We start from the raw sequence: 26,318 nt of genomic DNA, 5'->3' as shown, positions 1-26,318 counted from the left end.
ATCCAAACCTAATTCCCTAAAAACAAAACAAAACTCATGGTTAAATTGATCAAAAGCAATTTTGATTGATTAAATTCTTTGAACCTGTATAATCCCACGGTCTAAATTGAGTGACCAAAAGACCCTTGGTCACTTAATAAGACTTTTCTTCCAAAATGTGGAGCTCAAGGCCTCAAGACAAGATCTTCAATCAAGGCATCCTCAGTTATATCAAGCAACAGATTATTCAAGCGCATCAAAAGTGGTATCTTCGAGAACTTGTTAAATCAAAGTTAGAAGTGTGTGGCACGAGCCTTAAGCAATAGAGAAGGAGTTGGACTGGAGTATTCTTACCCCCATTCTGAGTATCTTTGGGTATGGGACGTATGACCCATCGCTCATCGTATTCACCTCTACTCATAGACTTTAACATAATTCTAACCATATGATTGACAAGTCTCTCTCACACTACAAAGCAAAAACAACAACAAGGACCACATCAACAACTTATCAATCATGAATCAAGTTGTACGATACGAGCCTTAAGCAATAGAGAAGGAGTGGGAATGGAGTATTCCTACCCCCATTCTGAGTATCTTTGGGTATGGGACGTATGACCCAACGCTCATCGTATTCACCTTTATTTATAGACTTTAGTACGATTCGACTCGAACGATCGATAAGGTCTTCATCATCACAAGAAATAACTACAAAGACTCTTCTCTCTCCACTTGAAGTTTAAGAAGAGAGTTACATGCCACGAGCCTTAAGTGGTAAAGAAGGAATGAGACTAGAGCTTTCCTACACTCATTCTGGATATCTTTGGGTGCGAGACATTTGGCTTGTCGCTTATCGTATCCACCTTTACTCATAGACTTTAGTGTGAATCTCATCCAACAACTATCAAGTCTATTCCATTCAATCATTTCATTCTACTTCTTTTGCCTCATAAATCATCTTGTTTTCAGCCCTAGTGGGCTAAACTACGAAAGCTCTGATTTCCTTATTGCACTATAAGGATACGTAGGCAGGAGAACCTAGTTTCTTCGCGAGCTACCCTATTTATCAATCAATCATTCACCATTCATTCTATTTATACCATCCTTTGAGATCAATCATACTTCTCCTTGGACTCATTGTCTATCCTTTTAGGACGTCCTGATGACAGTCCATCTCTTCATCCTAGAGTTGTTTGGGCAAACAACCTCAAACACCTAATTCAGTCTTTCTTTTCGGCTTTACCTTATAGTGGCAGCCTGCTGGTCCGCGTATTGATAAATGCCTACCTTGCTCTTTGATCAAGAGTCTATCTCCTTTTCCTGGATCCAAGATACTATTCTTATTTGATCTCGAATTGTGTATTTCCCCAGTAAGTGACACACTATTTCTTGTACTACCATACTACAATCATTCCTTGACGAAGTGTTTGTCTTGTGAGTCCCTATTGCTTAGACAAACGTCTCTCTCTCTATTCTCATAGTTCCAAACTACGATTGGTATGACTTTCTCATTGAACAATGAGAATACGTAGGCACAAGGATGCGAATCCTTGGCGAACATACTTCTAATTATTCCTCCTTCGCCTTAGGGCATCATTCATATCTTTCACAATCCATTACCTACCTTCGATCATAAATCGTTCACCCAGTGACATATTATTCCTTTGACATCGTAATACACTTTCTTTGGAATTCCATATACACCCTTTTAGGACGCCTAACGAATAATCCGCCTTTCTACCTAGAGTTGTTTGGCCCTTAACCCAAACTAGTGGCGGGCTACTAGTCCATATAGTGGTTAGAGTTGTTTCTCTCTATGGTAGAAATCTCATTTCCCTTATGGATTCCAATATACTTTCACCTTTCGATTTCAAACAATACTTCTTCAGTCACTCATCACCAAATAATCAATTTCGTGACTTTGGTCACTTCACTCCGTTCATCCCATGATGCACTCATATTCTACCTTTATTCACTCCATGTGATATAGCAGTTATCTTTGAGCCAAGTACACTATACATTTGTACTCCATCTTGTATCTCCTTATGAACCAAGAGTTTTTTGGCCCTTAACCCAAACACCTAATTCCTCTTTTTTTGGTTGTTCCAATACAATGATACAGTGTCGTAGGCCCTCACTTGTTGGTTCATACCTGTTTACTCTTGGCTTCATGTTTTCACCTCTTGTTGGAGCTCAAAACACTATTATTTGGTTCAAATCATACTTCGATCACACTCCTTTTCACCTCCCGCCTCTAGTTCCTTGAACTACGAAGCTCTGAATTCCTTATCGCACTATGAGGATACGTAGGCATGAGGGCCATAATTCTCACCGAGCACTGTATCTATTTCTCTTCCTTTTCCCATTCTTTTACGAGTAATCTTTAGATAACACCTAACCGAGCGAGAACAATCAAAACGGTTCCCATGGAGTATCATGGATGTTTAGGGTGCTAATATCTTCCCCTTACATAACCGACTTCCTTACCCAGCATATCTCTTTCCCCCAGGGGTTTATTGATGTTTTCCCTTCCCTTTGGGGATAAATAAAGTTCGATGGCGACTCTGTTGTATGCTCGAGCGTGCGATACGTTCGGGTATATTTCCGCTAGCTTCAATAACAAAACACAACTTTTATCTGCTTGCACCAATTCTCATAATTGTTGTTCTTGAGAATCAGAAGATTTGCTGAAAAATGCTCGTTTGGATGATTCGTTGCCATGATGATTTTCTTCCCACGAATCGTTTCAACCGGAGCTCTTGATACCAGATGTTGGAAATCCACCAAAACCTATGGAGAATTTTAATCAATCTTGATGAACAAGATTTTTATCACCCACACAATAACAGTGAAAAAAGAAGAATGAAGAAAGAAAGTAAAGAACGATGAAGGAAGAATTAAATTCTATAGAGTTTCTCTTTGTCCACAAACTGTAGAAAACTTCTTATTCATTTTGCAACTGCAAAATACTGTGAATTACAATGTTATGAATACTCTATTCACTTCATTACAAAAATAAGGGTTGCTCCCTCTATTTATAGATTTATGTTAACTTGGACCTGAAGTCAAAGCCCAAAACTGTAAAAACCTAAAATAGATAACAGTACTAAAATATGCCTAAGTCGAAATCCTGTGGAAAATAACATGATTCGACACTTCGACACACTAACACAACTTGCTTCGACACAAAAAATTACAATTCAACATCTATAATTATATAATAGGTTATTTACTATTTTCTCCTAATAAACTTTAATAATATTAAAGGATAATTGAGGTGATTGATACTATCATGTTATTATATAAATAGAAAAACGGTCACTAACTCTACTTTTAATTTTGTATTGTGTGTTCGAAATTTACATATTCAGTTATTAGAATTTGGATAGTTGGGTAAACCACCCCACATGGTCTTCGAGCTATTTTGCATTTAATTGTCAACTAGTTCAACGCCATAACATTGACAATACCATAGCATAACCAACTTCTTGTCCAAAAATGGATAATTAAAGTGATTTATAAAATTATAAGAAAAATGTTATTAATTAGATTAGCTCGTATGTCTTAATCTCTTCTTTTTTTGGTAACAAGTCTTGATCTCATATTAAATATCACAAATTCACTATGCTTTGTTTGGGTGAAAAAAGAACATAGAAATAAATAACTAAAGAATTAAGAAGAATGATATTAAAGAATGAAAGTATATAGAAAATGAAATGTGAAGAATGAATATTAAAGAATGAAAGCAAATAGAAAATGAAAACGAATAAGTAATGAGAGGAAAGAAAAATATATAATTAGTAAATAACATATCCACCTTTGTAAAAATATAAAATATTAATTTAAGGGTTCTATTGACTTTATGGTGAAAGTTTGAATTTTGAAAATGTGTTTTCTCATGATCTCATATTTAAATTCAGTCTTCACAAAACAAAATATAAAAAAGTAAATCTATAAGTTTTTAGACATGATTCTATATAAAAAATGATTTTATTGATATTTTATAACATGCTCATTTTAAAAAAAATATAAACAGAAATATTTTAAATTTTGAATTCCATGAAATTATTTTATGTGACTTTTAAAGAGTTTTAGAAGAAAAAGTTTTGAAAAATTACGTTTATATTTTAAATTTTGTTTGATATTTAAAAATATATAATTTATATATTTATATTATTTTTAAATTTTAAAAAATAATAAATTATTTTAAAATATAAGCGAAATCTTGTATTTCCTTTCAAAAACTAAGTTACAAAATATTCTTAGTTTTCATAAAACAAAACAAAGTTTAAAGTATTAATTTTCAATTTACTTGAATTTTTGAATAGTTTGATTTTGAATTTGAAATCATAAATTTAATCTTTTAATATATAGATAAAATAATAATAATTTCAAAAATTAAGATAAATAAATATAATATTTACCTAGTAATTTCAGCATTTTTCAGATGAAACAGAACAACAAACAAAGTAATTTTTTTAACATGTTGACGAAGAGAGATTTTTTTTAAAGGGTAAAAGAGAGATAAAAATAACAAATAATAATAGTAGTAGAATGCAATAACGACTAATGTGAAAATAATAATAATAAACAAATAATGTAAGAAAAAATCTTGAAAAGTAAACCAAAACCCCCAATTAAATCCAATTCCCGATGGTTACGCTTTATCGGTTCTTCCCTCGTCCCATTTTTTCACTACACCATCGTATCTCACATCCACTTCATAACTCGTCAACTCAGTAACGCGCTCGCGCGTGACGAAACCTTCTCGAACCTTCTCAGATCGAACTTCGTTTCCTCTCCGCGATCCAATTCAACGCGCTTTCATTTTCAACTTCAACTCTTTTTCCTCTCTTCGATTTCGTTAATCACGACTCTAACACCGCGTTTCGAGAACGATAGCGGCAATGGCAGAAGAGAAAGCGGTTACTAGCGGCGGCGGCGGTGGCGGTGGCGGTGAGAAGAAAGAGAAGACGACTGACACTGTTGATTCTACTCATGAAAACGGAAAGACGAAGCGTAAAGGTTTAATTTCTCGAATTTGGAATTTTATATTTAGGTCTAATAGAGATAATTTGGAAAAAAGGCTTCAGAGTATTTCTAAGGAAGAATCTTCGGTTATGAGTAGAATGAACAAGAGATCCCGTTCTTGGAGGCGAGCTTCTCGCCATATTATTATTTTCTCTGTTTTATTTGAGGTATATTTTTCATTCCGATTTTTACTCCTAGATGTTTAATATTTTAATTTTAATTATTTTCGGTGTTTATTAGTTATTATTCATTATTCTTGCACCAGTCCAAAAAATTCACTACTCTTGCAAAAAAATAATTTAATTATTATTGATACTATGATATGATCTTAGAATAATATTTGGAATTTAGGTTGTGTTTAGTTCACCCCTAAAAAATTGAGTTATAAGATAAGGGGTGTATTGTATACTGTTTATTATAATTACTAATGAGATTATATCACTATAGTGAGTATTGAAGAGGAAATAAAGTTATAAGACTAAACCTCTCTTGTTGTCTTCTGAAAATACAAACATTCTATCTCTTTGGTTTTTGGAAGATTTTTGTTGTTGATTAGTATGATAATGATTGGAGTTGTTGCCATCTTTTAGTGTAGGTTTGATTTACATTTGAAAATATGCGAAAATGAGAAGGTATATTTGGATTGATGGAATTGGATGGAATGGAGTGGTATGAGATGGAATGAAGTGTTATTCCATTGTTTAGATAAGTTAAAATTGGATGCAGCGGGAGCGAAATGGGATGGTATGGATTTCATTCCATCATTTACCACCATATTTCTCCCCCTCCGATTTGGGTGGAATGACAAACTTACCTTATTTCGTCCTAAAACATACAAAAGATGGAATGGAATCTTCATTTCACTCTACTCCATTTTGCTCCATTCCATTTTGCTCTATTAATTTAATGATATCTAAACATAGTCTAAATATCCGTAGCATTTGTGTAGACACCCAACAATGAGTTTGCAATGGAATTCCATACATACCCGTTATGTTAGTCATTTTTTACCTTCTTTTTTATCTTTCAAAGGAGAGTACAGAAGCAGATTACACTTTGGTTACTAAATTGATGATAAAAGTCTTTGAAGACTAAAGTTTATAGCACTTGTGATGTTTACAAAATATATATGATTATCTGATGATAAAAGTCTTTTTGTAGAATGAAAAGAGGGGCTTGCTCGAATTACAAATTAATTTGATGATATATTAATATTGTTCTACCGAGGGTTTTATTTTTTGACATTGTTGGAAAAATATATTTTGCTGAAAACATTTTCAATATTTTCAGGTCATTGCCGTAGCTTATGCGATTATGACAACAAGAACTGTGGATATGAATTGGAAAATGAGGGCAATTCGAGTTTTGCCGATGTTTCTTTTGCCTGCATTTTCATCTGCTGCATATTCAACATTTGTAAGCTTCATAAGGATGTGTATGTGTCACGAAATTTCTAATTAATACACATATCCTGCAGTAGTTTGTTTATTTTTATTTTCATAAACCAGATCACTAGTTCTTTATCATGTCAGTTGTTCTACTGAATTTGCAGTCTGACATCCAGGTCAATAAAACCTTTAATTTTGTATTTCCCATGATATTTTTATTTTTTTGGTTGGCTTGATATATGACGTATTTTACTGTTCGGGAATAGTTCTGACTTTGTCATTTTCTGTAGAATTTCTGTTGTTATTTGTGCTTTAAGTGGATTTCCTGCCAAGAATTTAAAACAAACTTCTTTCTCTATGCATTATTGATTACCTTGGTGTAGTCTTGCAGTAATACCGATAACAAAACATGATCTTTATGTGTCATTAGGACATTTATTAGAAGCTCCTAAAAATGATGCAGTTTAGGACATATACCTAAAATGAAGCTTCTGTGATAAATTTGTGCTTGAAGGAGCAGTATTTGAACAAAGAAACTTGGTACCATCAGTCATGCGATGTAATAAGCTATGATTCCCAACTCTAAAGATGAATTTGTAACATTAACTTTCAATTGAATGGATGCAATTTTTTGGACTGGAAGCCCGTGTTTAGAGTTTGATATGCCAAACGCAAATAATATTGGTTGAATTTTTAATATGAAGGTGTTATTTTAATAGGTGATCGCAGGGACCAAAAAACTCTTGATAGGCTGAGAGCTGAAAGGAAGGAAAAAATTGACGACCTCAAAGAGAAGACAAACTATTACATTACTCAACAACTCATTCAGGTGTTTGTTTGGCGTGATACTTGTCACATGGCTTTCAATATTACATTTTTCTCCTTGTTGTTTGGAGCTGCCAATGTTTGGGGTTGTATTGATCTGTTCATGTTCTTAAATATAAAAAAATTTGAGGCTACATTTGGTGCATTTCATATTATAATCGATAAATCAAGTCAAACATTTTGGTCCCCTAACATTCCCTCCCCCGTCACTTGATAACACCCAATAATGGAAAATATTTCCCTTGAGCTAATATGAAGCCCACTCACTTCGAATGCCCACTCACTGCGAATGCCACCATTACTACAGAGGACCCTTAAGAAAAAGACCCGTATACCATATATATTTTTAAACTCGTGCTAGATTTCAATGAGATTTCGTATGCTTTGTGTTCTCAATCTAACTGTGCTTGGTTTTACTTGTGATTGTAGAAATATGACACAGACCCAGCAGCAAAGGCGGCTGCTGCAACTGTTTTGGCATCCAAGTTGGGTGCAGAATCAGGTTTGAAACTGCACATGGCAGATGAATCCATATCTGGTGCTCCGACAGGAAAGACCAACAATGTTGAACTTGTGCAGTCTGGTGGACTTAGGAATCGCAAACAAGGGCAAGCTCAATCCACTACTCTAGGGACAACAGCTCCAAATCATCCCGATCAACAATTAGTTGCTTCCAGGGGAACTGATCAAACTCAGACTCACACGCAGAAACAGGTTGTAGTTGTTGAGCATCACCAACCTCAAAGCTCAACAAAGTATGATGGAGGATGGATTGCTCAAATTGCAGCATTGCTTGTGGGTGAGGATCCAAAGCAGTCTTATGCACTCATATGTGGTAACTGCTATATGCATAATGGTAAGTGGAATTTTGGTTTTATCTTACAGGCTTTATCATAAAATTATGCATTGATGGTTAAAACCAATCATGACCATCCCATTTATGTTTCAGTCAATACTATCAAGAAGGCTTTTTATACAGTACTAATAGAAATAGATTTTGACTATGCAATAATGCAACCATATATAGATAGTGAAGATGAATAATTAATGGTCGTCACTTGATCACTAAAATTTTTTTTCCACATTTTTGACCATGATAAGGTCTTATGTCTCTTCAGGTCTTGCTCGGAGAGAGGATTTCCCATTTATCACTTACTACTGCCCACACTGCCACGCCCTGAACAAACCAAAGCATTCAGCTGAGCCCATATCTGCTCTTAATTCGACAAACACCAGGTCCCCTAAAACAGATGGAGAGGCAGATAAAAATGATAGTATTTGTGCTTCTGACAGATCGGTCACTAACAATGAACCAGTAAATGCTACCCGTGAGATCGTCGAGCACACATCTGAAGAGGTTGAGTTAGGAGGGAATGAAGAAAGATAGCTATAAGAAAGCTTCATTCAAGGACGGGCTGTTTGAATACGTGTCTCATTGTTCCATGAAACTGACAACTATAAAGAGAGCAACTTTGCAGTTGGTTTTGTATCATATATATTTTGCCTGTGACTCAACGCAAATTTTCTGAGATGATTTTTCTTTTCATATATATATATATATATATATATATATATATATATATATATATATATATATATATATATATATATATATATATAGGTTTGGTTTGGTTTGGTTGAAGGTAAATGGAGGGGAGGGGAGGGGAGGAATATTTAATAGTTTTATGTGTTTGGTTCAAATTTTAAGAGAGGGAGGGGAAGTAGATGGAATAGATAAAAATCTCTCCCGAATCACTTTTTGCTCTGATTTGGGGGATTTGGAGTGGAGTGGAGAGGTTTTATTTTAATTATAATTATAATTATATTTACATATTTATTCTTATTTATTTATTTAAATATAAAATTTAATTTATTAAAATATTAAAAATTCTATTTTAAATAAATTTTATCTTTTTTTTATATATTTTTTATATTTTTGCATCTTTATCTTATTATCATTATATATTTAAAAAAATTTATTTTATTTTTTATATTTTAATATTATTTTTTAATTATTCTAATGGTTCATTTATAATATTTTTTGTTAGATTTTATTTTATTTGATAATTTTTTTTAAATCCTATATTATAATTGTTATATTTTTATCAAAATTTTCATGATATTCTTTGTATTTTATCAATAAATTTGTATTTGAATTATAAACAGAAAATATTAAGGTATGGTAAAATTAGAATGATAAAAAAATAAAAATTAGTGTTAAAATACTTTTTTTTCCCTATAAAACAATATTTGTAAATAAAATGCCTCCTATAACACTTAAAATTCGATTAATTAATTTAATTGTTTAAAATTTTATTTGATTAATTGATGTTTTAAATTATTTGTTGTGTAGTTGTGGAGGTAAGTATCCTTGGAGTAGCGATATTGAGAGTAAGAGTTTGATATAATTGCTTAGAATTAATTAGAATTTTAGTTAAATATTAGAATAAATATAATTTTCTTTGAATTAATTAAATAAAATAGTAAAATAGAAGTTTTGGGTGATTTATGAGAATTGGAGAAAGTATGTGGAAGAGTAGGGAAGCTAATGAGTTGGACAAAACGGTAATTTTGAGAAAATAGTTAGAATTTTTTTTATATATTCTAAAAGTTGGGAGAGGAGCTAAGTTTTTAGAGAAATTTGACAATATGTAAAACAAGAGATAAAGAGGAACCAAGAGCATTTTGGGAAGGAAAGTCCGGATTGAGAAGGGAGACGCATAGAAGTTGTTCAATTCACTATCATTGTTGGAAATCTAATGTAAGGGGGAAGAAAATGCTATCAATCTAGGTGTATTGCATGACGGATAGAAATGAGAGGTCCTTTACTCTCTTTAGTAATTGGAATGTGATTAATTCTGAATTTCTATGATGTTTTGATGTTATTGAATGTTTTAATGATGAATTTTGTGTGCATATATGTGTATTATTTTTTGTTTTGAGATATTGATTTTTCCACTATGTTTGAGGATTTTGAAGGTTTTGACGGAAACAAGATTTTGAGGGATTGATGTATTAAATATGCTAAACCATGAAAATAATATGTTATGGATGAATATATGTCATGTATGTATTATTTTTTGTTGATTTTGATGGCTAAATGGTGAGATGTGTAGGGTGATCCTTATGTTGTCGAGAGTCATGCATCATGGGGTATGAACTTCAGTCCAGTTTTGGTATCTTTGGTTCTATGATGGGGATTGGGAGTGAGTAACTGATTCTAGGTGGGAGCTGGTGAAGAGTTACTTATGATGATGATAACGATTTGGTGTGCTCTAGTCCTACGGTGGAGATCGGGAGCGAGATGAACCTGAGTGTTCATGAATGATACCGCATGCATAATGGGTCAAATATGAAGTATATTTGCATACATAATTGCATGTGTAGTTTATTGTTCATGATGTTGATTTGGGTGTGAGAATATGTTATGGATGATTGCGTAATGAATGTGTGTTTGTTGTGTGTTGTCTACCTTAGCATTCTTTATACTGTTTATATTGGATTGTTGTTTCTCACCCCATTTGCTTTCATGTTGTCCACCAAAAACATCTTGCAGATACCCATGAGTAGAGTTTGTTGTTGTAAGTAGAAGTTAGCTCATGAAGTTACTTCGCTTAGTTTCATCGTTGTTTAAAAGTCTTGCTCTGATTCTGTAACATTGAGGTTGAAAACATTTGTTTGTTATGTTTCGGTTGGAGTATAATTGCTTTATTCATTTTATGTTGAAGTTGTTGAGAGTTGAATATGATAACTCTTCATTTTGAAAATAATTTATTTTAATTTTGAAGTTGAGACTAAATGTTTAAGTTATATCGTCTTGTTTAATTGAAATGAGGTCGATATTGCCGCAAGGATACCCTAAGTGAAGGTGAACGTGCAATGATAGTTGTTGTATGACATTGATATTTCTACATATTTGTTTTATTAGAGAATTTGTCACGGATGACACCTTTAATTGTCGTGTAAAGATTAATATATAAGTCTCAAGGTTTTTGGTGTTACACCTCCCCCTTCTCCTTTTTTATATTTTGAATCAAACATACATGTAATTAAAAAATTTTCCTTTACCTTTCATCTCTTTGATAAAAAATTCTCTCCTCCCCTCTTCTTGATTGAATCAAATAGACCTTAAAAGCTGAAATAAATATAATAGTAGAATTTCACCCGCGTATACCCAAAATTTAAAAAACAAAAATAATTTTAAAAGATTTTAAAAATTTATAAAAACTAAATCGCACTATATTAATATCCGAAAGATGTTAAATATAAAAAAATTATTTAAAAAAATCATTTATGCTTATCTCTTCTTTTATGACACATGTATTTTTTTTATTGTTAAGTTTGTCTTTGAACATAATTTTTTTTCTATTTTCCATAGTTTATTTTCCTATCTCTACATTAAATTTATTTTGATCAAATTATCCTCATATAAATAATTTATTAAAAGTTGAAAATATTATAAAAATTGATTATCGGAACTCTTTTGCAAAAAATTTGGTACATAAAAAAAATTAAAAAATATTTAAAAAATGATTATCGGAACTCTTTTGTAAAATTTTCCGGTACATCAAAATTGATTATCAGAACTCTTTTGCAAAGTCTTCTGATACACAAGTAAATAAATTAAATAAGTATTTGAAAAATGACTACCGAAACTCTTTTGTAAAGTCTTTTTATACATAAAAATTGACTATCAGAACTCTTTTACAAAGTCTTGGGATACGCAAAATAAAATAATTTCTTTTTAAAAAAATAAAATAATAAATTAGTTAAAAATATATAAGGATAAAATTGTCACTTTTTTTATAAAATATAGAGATATAAAAATAAATATAGAATTTTCCTTTTAACATGGAATAAAAATATTATTAAAATAATGATTGTATCATTTTTATATAGTATCCAAAATATTTTCATTTAATATTATTGTCATTTGATTTTCTGTCACATATCTTTTATTTTAAATTAAAAACTCTTATACTTTTTATTCATTCTTATAAGTCATAATTTGTATTGTCAACTAAAAAAATAAAATTAACACAAATAATTCATACATGGGATAATTTTTAATTATAACTAATAAATTAGTTAAATTTTAAATTATTTTACATCTTCAAAATAAAAAATAAAAAATAATTAGAATTAGAAAAGATACTAATTTGATTTAATTAATATAAAATCATACATGAACAAATATTTCATTTTAACATTGTTCAAATAAAAAAGCGAAAAATTATTATACACTAAACTATTTTATATCACACTTTAGTTTTTTCTTTTCTTTTTTAAACTAGTCACTTAAAAAGCAGTTGAAAGGCACATTTTCATACATGGAATAAATAATTTATCACTAATCAATTAGATAAGTTTAAATTATTCTTGACCTTATTTAAATAAAAATGAGAATACTTTAATTCTAATATAGATTTCAGAAAGAAAAAAAAGTTGGTGAATTCAGGACTAAATTTTTTTAAATTGTGATATATAACTCATTTTTTTAACATTTAAGACACGGTGTTAAAGAGGAGGTCCACTAGAGAAAGAGAAAAGAATTTGTTTTATTTAAGAATTTTTATTATTAAATAGGGTATCTTTGGCATTCCTCTAGTTTATTTAATTTTATTATGGTTTGTTTAGTGGTCCATGGTCCAACCCGTTTCTAAATCCTAAATATATATTATATGTCTATTGTAATTTGAGGGTAATAAAAAATCTGAAAAGTTATTCTTATGTTATTTTTCTTCTTATGCAACTTAGACCTACATTGTAGCCTTAGTGTGACATAATATTGGTGCTTTCATTGAGAGTCGAACTCATGACCCATCCCCCCTAATCCTTCTTCTAGAGAAATTGTAGAAGAAGGTGTTCAAACATCCCACATTCACCTAGACAATGCTATAAATCATATCCAATAAGAAATGGATGAAAGATTTGACAAAGTTAATGCTGAATGAAGCGACATATTGGACAGAACCACAAACGAATGGATAATGATAAACAAATTTCATATGCTAGATATGATTCCATCATTTTCCATTCTCAATAAGATAACTAATCAAAAGGAACATTAACCTACTGTTAATGTTTACTCAACATCAAGTTCTTCAGGTATCACTCAAAATCATCCATCTATCTTTATGGTAACAACACTTATTACCCATGTTAACTCCCTAACAAACACCCCCTAAATACATTCAACAACATTTCCAAATACCCCTCCACAACCTACGGTCACCGATGTGATGTGTAACACCGCTGCACAACCTCCACCTTATTCAACCTACTTCACTTCCCCCTCAGTTTTCCCACCCACCCACGATTATAATCTTTCCTGATTCTAATAGATCTCGTACTCTCACATACCTCAAATACCCCCAATGCCCCCTTTTCGGACTCCTAAAGTAGAACTTGCTATGTTTGATGGTTCAAACCCATTAGAATGGTTGTTTCAAGCTGATCAATTTTTCAACTTTTATCAATTGTCACCAGAAAATAGATTATCTTTTATATCTTTTTACATGAAAGATAGTGCTTTAGGTTGGTTTAAATGGATGTATCAAAATCAATTATTAATGGATTGGTTTTCGTTTACAAAAGCTTTGCAATTATGTTTTGGTCCTTCAACGTATTGATAATCATCAAGTTGAGACTAAATCGTTTGGCACCCGCAAAGAGTAGTACTTGTCTGACGAGGTTCAAACCCTTTCTTCTTCAAAATCCGATTCTCGCTTGGAACTCATCCAATTTCAAGACCATTTCTCATCTGGTAATCAAATAAAGTCTAGTTCTCAAGGCAGTCGAATCCAGTTTCCGTATGGAGAATCACTTCAAGTCAAATTTCTGTCTAGCGAATCAATTCAAGTCCGCGTTTGGTAATCTATCCTCCAAATCTAGTTCACGTCTGGTAATCTATCCTCCAAATCTAGTTCTTGTCTAAAAAATCACTCAAAGCCCAGTTCCCGTATGACGAATCATTTCAAAGTTTAGTTCCCGTTTGGTAAAACGTTCCAAAGACCAATTCCCATCTGGAAAGTCATTTTAAAGCTTGATTCTAGTATGGCAATCAAACATTGTATTCATGCATCATATCACACGTAACATATCCACTAAAATTTATCATTATAACATGCATACATAACATAACATAACATGCATATAGAATTAGTGACAAGATCCCTTAATGTGTGGATCCAATAATTTACCTTGACACTGTCAATCAATATAATCAGTGTAATTACTGTCAGCATTATTTGTTGCCTTATTTGCTTGTAGCATCTTAATTCTAGCCTAATCATAGGATCATGTATCTGCCAGTGTTGCTATATATATATATATATATATATATATATATATATATATATATATATATATATATATATATGTACACTGTAATCACCAGAATATACAATAATATTATTCTTTACCTATCATTACATTTCCAACTTGGCATCAGAGCACTTAAGCCCTGAAGGCTCTTGATCCAACACAAATCATGGCATCCGCTGCAGATTCAAAGTCCAGAAATGATCTCCCATTTACTGTGTCTGTCAAGTTGGACAGAGACAACTATCCACTATGGAAATCTTTGGTGATCTCTATAGTCAAAGGTTGCAGGCTCGATGGGCACATGCTAGGGACAAAGGAGTGTCCCGAAAAATTTATAGCTTCTACAGATTCAAGCAAGAAGTCAAATCCTGCTTTTGAAGATTGGCAGGCTCATGATTCACAACTCCTTGGATGGTTGATGAATTCAATGACTACTGAAATGGCAACACAGTTATTGCACTGTGAAACCTCAAAACAACTTTGGGATGAAGCCCAAAGCCTAGTAGGTGCACACACAAGATCTCGAGTCACTTACCTCAAATTTGAGTTTCACAGCATTAGAAAAGGAGAGATGAAGATGAAGGAGTATCTAGTCAAAATGAAGAATCTCGCTGACAAGCTGAAACTTGCAGGCAACCCCATTTCCAACTCAGATTTAATCATTCAAGCTCTGAATGGTTTAGATTCTGAATACAACCCTATGGTGGTCAAGCTATCTGATCAAACTAGTCTCACTTGGGTTGATCTTCAGGCTCAGTTGCTGACCTTTGAGAGTAGACATGATCAATTGAATAGCCTCACCAACCTAACCCTTAATGCTTCAGCAAATGTTGCCAACAAAACTGATTATAGAGGCAACAAATTCAACACCAACAGCAACTAGAGAGGCTCTAACTTCAGAGGAAGAGGAAGAATGTTTAAGCCAACATGTCAAGTTTGCCACAAGGCCGGGCACACAGCAGTAAATTGCTATTACAGATTTGATAAGTCTTATTCAAACTCAAATTATTCAGCAGGCAGTGACAGGCAAGGGGCACATAATTCCTTCTTAGCCTCACAAAGCTCTCTTCAAGATTATGATTGGTACTTTGACAGTGGTGCAGGCAATCATGTGACACACCAAACTGACAAATTTGAGGATCTGACTGAACATCATGGTAAGAACTCACTAATTGTTGGAAGTGGTGAAAAACTGAAGATTATTGCCACAGGTTCCTCAAAACTAAACTCACTTAACTTACATGATGTCTTATATGTGCCCAATATTACCAAAAATCTATTAAGTGTGTCGAAATTAACTACTGACAATAACATTCTGGTTGAGTTTGATGCAAACTGTTGCTTTGTGAAGGACAAGTTGACAGGGAAGGCAATCCCAAGAGGGACACTTAAAGATGGCTTGTATCAGCTTTCAAGGACTGAAAGGGACATGTGTGCTTATGTATCTGTCAAGGAAAGCTGGCATAGAAGGCTTGTTCATCCCAATAATAAAGTCTTAGATAGAGTCTTGAAACATTGTAACGTCAAATTATCACCTAGTGATCATTTAAACTTTTGTGAGGCTTGTCAATATGGCAAAATGCATTTTTTACCCTTTAAAACCTCTTCCTCTCATGCTAAAGAAATTCTTGAATTAGTTCACGCTGATGTCTGGGGACCTGCACCAGTAACATCTTCTTCGGGTTTCAAATATTATGTTCACTTCCTGGATGACTTTAGTAGATTTACCTGGATCTATCCTCTGAAACAGAAATCAGATACTGCACAAGCTTTTACCCAATTTAAAAACATGGCAGAAAATTTGTTTAACAAAAGAATTAAAACAATCCAATGTGATGGTGGTGGTGAATATAAGGTTGTGCAAAACCATGCAATAGAAGCAGGGATACAATTCAGAATTTCATGCCCTTACACATCACAACAAAATGGTAGGGCTGAGAGAAAACACAGACATATTGCTGAATTTGGCCTGACATTACTACCACAAGCCAAAATGCCCTTACACTATTGGTGGGAAGCTTTCTCCACGACAGTTTATCTCATAAACAGACTGCCCTCTCTAGTCACTCAAAATGAAAGTCCTTACTCACTACTCTTTAGAAAGGAACCCGATTACAACTCCCTAAAACCCTTTGGGTGTGCTTGCTATCCCTGTCTCAAGCCATATAATCAGCACAAACTACAGTTCCACACAACCAGATGTGTGTTCTTGGGCTATAGTAACTCCCACAAAGGATACAAATGCATAAACTCTCATGGAAGAATCTTCACCTCAAGACATGTTGTCTTCAATGAAGAACACTTTCCATTCCATGATGGGTTTCTCAATACAAGAAGTCCCTTGAAAACACTAACTGAATGTCCATTTGCCTCTTTTTCTTTGCCTACTGCAAGTAGCTCACATACTGGAGAAGTAACACCTTCAAATGACAACAATCCTAATGTCGAACAAGAACAAGTCAGTCCAACTACAAATGATTCAACAAGGAACATTCAAATTTCACATGACATTGATCCCATAGAAATAGTTGCTGAAGCTCCCCAAGACCTTGCTGAACCAAGCACAACCATCAACACTCATTGAACCAAGAGCAAGGCTGGAATTCACAAGCTAAAGCAGTTATATGTTGGGTTAGATGAAACCTGCACATATGAGAAGGAACCAAAAAATGTCACAGAAGCACTTACAAGACCACAGTGGAAAGAAGTTATGGATAATGAGTATCGGGCACTCATGTCAAATCAAACCTGGGTTTTGGTACCATATCAAGGCCATGAAAACATCATTGATTCTAAATGGGTCTTCAAGACCAAGTACAAAGCAGATGGGACAATTGAAAGGAGAAAGGCAAGATCAGTTGCAAAAGGATTTCAATAAACAGCTGCACTAGATTATGAAGAGACCATCAGCCCAGTTGTCAAGGCCAGTACAGTTCGAATCCTACTCTCAATTGCAGTGCATCTCAATTGGGAAGTCAAACAATTGGACATAAACAATGCATTCCTTAATGGCTACCTCAAAAAGACTGTGTTTATGCATCAACCAGAGGGATTTGTTGACTCAACTAAACATGAACATGTATGCAAGTTATCTAAGGCAATCTATGGATTAAAACAGGCCCCAAGAGCCTGGTTTGACAGCCTAAAAAATGCCTTACTCAGTTGGGGTTTCAAGAACACAAAAAGTGATTCCTCACTCTTCACTCTAAGAGGTACATACCACATCACCTTTCTACTTATATATGTGGATGATATAATTGTCACAGGGAATAACACCAAATTTTTAGAATCCTTCATCAAACAACTCAATGTTGTGTTTTCCCTTAAGGACCTTGGTCCACTACACCACTTCTTAGGCATAAAAGCTCAAAGAGATGCATCTGGTATGTACTTAAAGCAATCGAAATACATAGAAGACGTCCTGAGAAAATTCAAAATGGAAAATGCTTCATCCTGTCCAACACCTATGGTAACTGACAAGCAATTTACAGTTGAAGGGGATAGGTTAAAAGACCCAACCGTGTTCAGACAAGCTATAGGAGCATTGCAATACTTAACAAATACAAGGCCTGACATAGCATTCTCAGTTAACAAGCTCAACCAATTCATGAGCTCTCCCACTATAGATCATTGGCAAGGCATCAAAAGAATATTGAGATATCTTTAAGGTACCATCCAACACTGTCTACACATTAAACCATCCACTGACTTGGACTTAACAGGCTTCTCAGATGCAGATTGGGCCACAAGTATGGACGATAGAAAATCCATGGCAGGTCAATGTGTCTTCCTTGGTGAAACATTTGTTTCTTTGTCCTCAAGGAAGCAAAAGGTAGTCTCAAGATCTAGTACAGAATAAGAATATAGAGCACTGGTTGACCTAGCTGCTGAAATAGCATGGACTCGTTCACTCCTCGATGAGCTAAAACTCCCTCTGCCAAGAAAACCAACATTGTGGTGTGATAACTTGAGTGCCAAGGCATTAGCTTCAAATCCAGTTATGCATGCTCGATCCAAACACATTGAAATTGATGTGCACTACATCAGAGACCAAGTGCTGCGAAATGAGATTGTTGTGGCCTATGTTCCATCAGCTGATCAAATTGCTGACTGCCTCACTAAAGCATTAACTCACACATGGTTCAACCAACTCAAATACAAACTTGGGGTGACTTCCTCACCCATCAGTTTGAAGGGGGGAATTAGAGATAAGATCCCTTAATATGTGGGTCCAATAATTTACCTTGACACTGTCAATCAATATAATTAGTGTAATTACTGTCAGCATTATTTGTTGCCTTATTTGCTTGTAGCATCTTAATTATAGTCTTAATCATAGGATCATGTATCTGCAAGTGTTTGCTATATATATATATATATATATATATATATATATATATATATATATATATATATATATATATATATATATATATATATATATATATATATATATATATATATATATATATATATATATATATATATATATATATATATATATATACTATAATCACCATAATATACAATAATTATTCTTTACCTATCATTACATTTCCAACTTATAGCACATAGTATAACATGCATACATAACATAGATACATAGCATAGTGTTATACGGTGAACTGACTTTTGTGTTTTTGCTTTGGAAAGCAAATGTCGCGGATAGCAAGAGTCGCCACCGACTTTTCTTTTATCCAATAAGGAAAGGCGGAAAAGAACAGGAAAGACCTTGATTATAGATTTTGAGTTCGGGAGGTACATTATACAAAGGGAAAGTGTTAGCACCCTTTGTATCCATGGTTATCCATGGGCTCTTAATTGCTTAGCTCACTTATGTTTTCCTTGTTCGAGAAAGTGTTTGAGAAATGTGGTGTGTTTAGAAAATATTTGAATGAAGAGTTTAACTTTATAATGATTCTTGTACGAATGTATACAAACTGTTTATCTCGTTTGATTTTGAAAGATGTTTAGAAAAATATAACTCGGCGATGATTCTAGTGTGAATGTACACCAAGTGGTGATTTTCTAAAAGATGTTTTGAAAAGTGGGAGGTGTGAAAAGTATTTTAAGCTGCGAGCAAGCATTTAAGAGTTATACTTCACCAGGGTCTTTATAGGTATTTCCTATCCTTAGGAGGGTAAAACTGTCCTTACTATTGAGAAGTAAGTAGTCTTATCCTTTGGATGTAAAGGGACATCGTAGGGTCGTCGATTGGTCATTGAAGGCAACATTTGTAAGGATACCTTAGCATTCAAAGGGACGATCATCATTTAACCGTAGGCTACCACGAAGGGTCATCGAGGGACAAAGTCATGTATTCGAAGGCAACATTCGAGGGACTATGATGATTTAACCGAAGGGACTTTGCTAAGGGTATCCTTGCATTCGCGGGACATGGCCGTAATATCGTAAGGCAACAAAGAGAGGGCCCAGAGAGAGGCAACAGATCATATGTTCGAAGGCAATGTAACCAGTCAAGTAATTAAAATGAATCTTCCCAAGGGTATCCCACAAATAAAGTGGAATACCTAGCGAACTGTCTCTTCAGGAGTATGTGAACCCTCACAAAAATTCAACAAACGGGTTAGAACACCAAGCTAGGGTGCAACCAAGAGTTGCACCAAACAAAAGAATCACAGCAATAATAGTGTCAGGCAAACAGCGTGTAGATGCAATAGAAAACATGTCAATCCAGTACAGAACATATTAGAATGCAAATGAAAAAAACAAATATTGTCATGTTCGCTACTGCCTCGCCTAGCGAAGGCTTGGCGAACCCTCGCTACATGTTCGCTCAGCGAAGTGCTGGCGAACGGCTGCGGGTTTTGGGTTCTTCTTTGATAACAGTGCGATTTCAGGAACCCTAAACCCTATGGCATCCATTACAGAAATTACATGGTTAAACATTCAAGATATTGTGTTACACGTTCATGCATACTTAAAACCATATGTAAAACCTAATGAGAAATTCAATCATAATGCCTCATGTCTTTGCAGATATCAAATTAGGAGCATAAAATTAGTGGGGGTGTGGCAAACCTGTTTGCAATTGCAATTGCACCGTTGAACTTGCAGATTACTCTTATGGTTTGTACCAGATTGAGTTGGGCGGAGGTAACCTTTGTGCAGATGGGTTTCCTTCGGGGTATCCGGGGGTTACTCTGAATTCTCTTCGTTAGCCTCCAGGGTTTTTCCGGTTGCCTCTATTAGGGTTTGCTTGTTCCCTCTCTGTCCTCCTTCTATCTCTGTCTGTCTCTCCTTCTGTGTATGAAGTTCTGGTATTTATAATAATTGTGTCTTGGTGGGCTCAGAATCAAGCCCAAAACTTTCTGGTATTCGTGAGCTCGCTAGGCGAGTGAGGTAGCGAAGGATTCGCCTAGCGAGCATGCCAGTTTAGGTTATCTTCTGGATTTGGTAACCTGTGCACTGGACCCATGTTCCTTTAACATTAATGTCTTGAAAATGGATTAGAATGTCTTGAAAAATGTCCTGAACACTTAACGGGCAAATTTTGGGGTATGACAGCTGCCCCTGTTCAATATTTATAAACCGAGAGAGTTAGAATGGTATGTATGCCATTCGTGGTCTGGAGGTGGAAGATTATTGAACATTTAGAATGCCCCAAAAATTTGCGCTTGTTAATTAGAAGTTAGTCTTGATGGAGATGGGCTTAGAGATGCCATCCAGAAAGTATGATGATGGGGGCTTCAGAGTGCGTCGTACATTAGACCACATCTGAAGACATGGGTGTCATACTGGGTCGCACGTTAGGCCGTATAATGAGTCATCCATTAGGTGATGTTAGGGTGAGCTGAACCTGATGAGATAAGGATCAGAATGGGTCATACGCTGCTGGGGATGCTAGATTGTATCTGAATTGCAGAATGAACCGTCCGTTAGGCTGCATATGGAGAGGTAAAGATCAGAATGGATCGTACGCTAGATCGTATCTGAGTAGCAGAATGAGTCGTCCATTAGGCGGGTGACTTCACTGGGGATGGAAGATCAGACCGGATCATACGCTAGATCATATCTGAGTAGCAGAATGAGTCGTCCATTAGGCTGTATCTGAGATAAAATGTAGTCGTACGCTAGACTACATTTCAGAATATACCGTGTGCTAGGTAGTATCTGGGTAGCAGAATGAGCCGTCCGTTTGGCTGTATCTGGAGAAATAAAGGTCAGAATGGATCGTACGCTAGATCGTATCTGAGTAGCAGAATGAGCCGTTCGTTTGGCTGTATCTGATGATAAAAGGTAGTAGTACGCTAGACTATATTTCAGAATATACCGTACGTTAGGTAGTATCTGAGGAATAAAGATCAGAATGGATCATACGCTAGATCGTATCTGAGCAGAATGAGCCGTCAATTAGGTTGTATCTGATGATAAAAGGGGTAGTCATACGCTAGATTACACGTCAGAATGTACCGTATGTTATGTGGTATCTGAGGGGATGAACATCCAAATGGGTCGTACGCTAGACCGTATTGGAACAGTTGAAGGAGCTATACGTTAGGCTGAATCAGAATGAGTTGTACGTTAGGCTATATCTGATAATGTTTGTATATGTTGTATTCGTGATAAATGTCCGAGATGGGCTTAAAGATGCCATCATTAGGAGGATGTCAAAATGCTCATCAGAGTGAACATTCCTATGGATTATATCTGAAAGATGCATCTGAATCTCAAATGTAACTGATGAGGGTGTTCGTCTGAATGAACCTTTATTTTGACTGTATCGGGAGGATAATTAACCTGAAAAAAAAGTTAGCCTCATGCCATGTCATGATGCATGATATGTTTTATGCTTTTGAAAATAAATGCGAACATTGCATGCATGTATATGATGTGAAATGATGCATGAATGAATTATGCGTCTGAAATTTTTTGCCAGGGGAACATAAATCCCCATATTCTGGTTGGAGATATTTGTATTGATGACCTTTTCTTAGCTGGGAATATTTGATTTCTTGTCTGATGGTAGAAATATTCAAAGGACCTGGCTGGGGGATAAAAGAGATGACCAGTCTGTCTAGTAATGCCAATTTCTTCTGGGAAATAACTGGTTTTGCTGGGGAATAAGATTAGCAACCGGATTCATCGAAAAGCATGGTTAGACTTTATCCTCGACCCTAGAGTCTTTTAGTAACTGCTATTTCTATTTTATGTATGTATTTTCGGTAAACATCAATCATGTTCAAATGCATATATTAATTTGAATTAAATCAATGGACGTTTATGCAAACAAAACAGAGAAAGTAAAACAAAAGCATCTTTTTGGAAATAAAATTGTATCGATTTTGAAAGAGGGCCTATAAACAGGCAATTTGAGTACAAGGAGACAGAAATCCTAGTAAGAGGAAATTGTCAAGAAAACAAAGAAGAAGCTATGAAGAAAAAAGTCCTATTGATTTTAACTCCACTACTGTCATTATGTCTTCAAGCCTCTCATCTCCTACTGTCGGATAGAAGTGATTGGCTTGTTCAGTCCCTTTGACTTGGGTGAAGCTGACCGAGAACGGGACATAGTCATACGCTTGAATCCCTAATTTTTGCCTGGACCGCCTTTTCAGGTTTTCAGTCCACCAGGATACCCTTTTTTGCCCAAGCCGCCTTTTCAGGTTTTCGACTTGCCGGGTGTACATGCGTAGTATTTTTTAACTATGTCCGTGTTCACGGGATGCGGGGACTCTTCGTTATCCATTGTAGCAAGCATCATGGCTCCACCAGAGAATACCTTCTCAACTACAAATGACCCTTCGTATGTGGGAGTCCATTTGCCTCTAGAATCACCTTGTGATAGAATGATACGCTTTATTACCAAGTCGCCAATTCAGAATTATGGTGTTTTATTTTGAACTGCGTGCAGAGTTCAGTAATCATCTTGTTGTTCAAATTAGTACCATTATCAGTGATAACTCTTTCAGGAGAGAGCAGGTTTCTCAAATATATATTTGATAGGATCCATCTTAGAAATCAATAAAGTGGTATGATTCAACATATACTGTATTAGTCGGCGAGCAGCCCAAGCCAAAGCATATCAAGTTTTCTCGAGCAGTGAGTATCTTGTTTCACAGTCGGTAAACTTTTTGCTAAGGTGGTATATTGCATGCTCTTTTCGGCCAGACTCGTCATGTTGCCCCAGCACACACCCCATTGAATTTTCTAACACGGTCAAATACATGATTAGAGGTCTTCCTTCAAATGGTGGCATCAGAATGGGAGGTTCTTGGAGATACTTCTTGATTTTGTCAAAAGCTTCTTGACATTCATTGTTCCATATTATCTCTTGATTTTTCCTCAGTAATTTGAAGATGGGTCTGCAAGTAGCAGTCAAATGGGAGCTAAATCGGGCGATGTGGTCCAGATTTATGATTTCGATCGATTCCTCATGCGGCTGAATAGTCTTTTCTTCTTACAGTAACAGTCTGGCAAGCTCTCCAGGTACTTCACAATCTTCCTCACTTCCATCCTCGGCTTGGTAGATCGGATTTTCAAAGTCATAATGAACAGTAGCGGAATTATTATCAACAGGATCCAGAGTGGATATGGATCTGCAATTTGTTACGTGAGTGTGTGTAGGAAAGCATAGCTTGTTTAAAAGATGACAGGAAAGATAAAGAGCGCAATATTTGAATGCAAAAAGTCCATTGATTTATTGAATGTGGATATGCTTATGAAAATGACAAAACCCTTAACAAATAAGCTATTTGTGCCCCGGACATAGACACAATGCTTTAAGAAGTTCAATTGTAAAAATTAAAAATTTGCAACACTAAAATAACAATAACAATTACTCCTGACTAAAGGAAATCCGGATAGTGTCTTCAGCCTTCCAATTATTGAGTCTGTCACCAATTGTTGGGAAAATCCAGCTATCCAAGTCGCAATCGCTATCAGCATCTTCTACAGCATTAACAGTCTTGTCATGATTAGGCAGAGGAGCAGTGATGACATTAAGAGTCTCTGGAGGATCAAAATCAATCTCCCTAGCGTCGATCATATCCTGAATCTTATTCTTCAACAACCAACAATCGTTTGTATCATACCTGGGGCTATCGGAGTGATATGCACACCTGGCATTGGGATTATAACAAGGAGAAGTAGTGTTGGGATCTGCAGGAGGATCTCTGAGGGTAATTAAATTTGCTTTTAGCATACCCTGCAAAGCCTGTGCCAAAGTCATATTGATCTTCGTAAACTGTCTTCTGGGCCTGTCTTGTCTGTGTTGGAAGTTTTGAGGTGGCGGTGCTGTAATTGTAACTGCTCCAACAGTATGGTCACGATTCTTCTTGTTATGACTCCTTTGACCGTACACAGCATTTGATTCGTTCCTCCCCTGATAGGACTTTTTGGTGCTTGCAGAGGTGGTCGCCTGTATCTTTCCACTTCGAATGCCACTTTCAACACGTTCACCTGTTAATATAAGTTCAGTGAAACCCGATGAGGAACTTCCCAATAGATGGCTGTAGAATGGGTCAGTCAGTGTACCCATGAACATGTCCACTAATTCTCGATCAGTCATAGGGGGTTTGACTCTGCCAGCCAAATCTCTCCATTTTTGAGCATATTCTTTGAAGCTTTCTTTAGGTCCCATTGTCATATTCTGCAATTGTAGCCGAGTAGGCGCCAATTCAGAATTATACTGGTAGTGCTTGTAGAAAGCTGTCGCTAAATCAGTCCAGGTGCGGATCTTAGAGCTCTCGAGCTGATAATACCACTCTAACTGTGTGCCAAACAGACACTCTTGGAAGAAATGGATCCATAGCTTCCTATCAGTGGTATACGGCTGAATCTTTCTCACATAAGCTCTCAGATGCATCTGAGGACAAGACGCACCATCATACTTAGTGAAAGCGGGGACCTTGAATTTGCGGGGAATGACCACATCAGAGACCAGACCTAAGCCTTCGAAATCCAGACCGGGCGCCTTCTGACCCTCCATAGCTAGCATGCGTTCTTCCAGCAACTTATACTTATAATCTTTTGGAGAGTACTGTTCATTTTCATAATCTTCGTCGTCGTCTTCAGGGTTGAAGGGATCAGCATCCTCCTCTTCCGAATCATTTTCTGTCTCATCTTCTTGATCTTTCAGAATTCTAATCTTGACTCCTGCGGCCTGTCCTTTAAGCCTTCTTCCCGGGTTGATGTAACTCACAGTTTTCTTGTCTTTCTTCTTCTCAAGCAAGAGAGCCTTCAGCTCCTCCTGCCCCTTGGATAAGTTCAAGATCATCTCCTGGAATTGAGCATTCTGAGCCTGGAGATCTTTGACAGTTTGTTCGAGAGCCATCTTTCTGTTTAGAAGGAAGACCGTGAGAACATTGATCCTTTAGAATACCTGTTATGCAATGTTATGTTATGCTATGCAATGTATGAAATGTTTTCAAGGACTTTTGGAATTTAACTTTGTGTAAACCACCAAAAGAGGGAAATTTTTATTAATAATTTCTTTAATCAACGTTCATTACAAAAATATAAAAATACAATGAAAGCTCAAGTCTCCCAGGGACGACTTCTTTTTGGGCGGAGATATGCATTGAGTCTTCATTCCTCATTAAGCTGGCTGGTGAGCTCTAATACTTTCTTCCTTTCTGCACCGAACTGAGTTTCAAAAGTATCCCTTTCCTCTCTCAACTGGATCCAGGATTTCTTCAATTCTTCAACATTGGTAGGCATATCCGGATAAGGAATGATCTGAGGGGCACCTCCTTCAACTTTTGGTTCGACAATCAGAGGTCCGATTGCAAGATATGGCATGGTATGC

The 26,318-nt window shown here is 35.3% G+C and overlaps 1 protein-coding gene across 1 annotated transcript; it reads left to right on the top strand.

Annotated features, from left to right (window-relative positions):
- The first annotated feature begins 4,610 nt into the window (after positions 1–4,610).
- Positions 4,611–8,753, top strand: LOC127095935 (uncharacterized protein At2g24330). The gene is made up of 5 exons (XM_051034573.1): positions 4,611–5,176; positions 6,300–6,444; positions 7,117–7,226; positions 7,652–8,078; positions 8,341–8,753. The coding sequence occupies exons 1-5, from the start codon at positions 4,886–4,888 to the stop codon at positions 8,607–8,609; spliced, it is 1,242 nt and encodes a 413-aa protein (XP_050890530.1). The 5' UTR covers positions 4,611–4,885; the 3' UTR covers positions 8,610–8,753.
- The last annotated feature ends 17,565 nt before the right edge of the window (positions 8,754–26,318 follow it).

The sequence above is a fragment of the Lathyrus oleraceus genome, chromosome 6 (genome assembly GCF_024323335.1).
Source record: "Lathyrus oleraceus cultivar Zhongwan6 chromosome 6, CAAS_Psat_ZW6_1.0, whole genome shotgun sequence".
Classification (NCBI taxonomy): domain Eukaryota; kingdom Viridiplantae; phylum Streptophyta; class Magnoliopsida; order Fabales; family Fabaceae; genus Lathyrus; species Lathyrus oleraceus.
The sequence above is the reverse complement of the archived record's forward strand: the minus strand, read 5'-3'. Positions and strand labels throughout refer to the sequence as shown.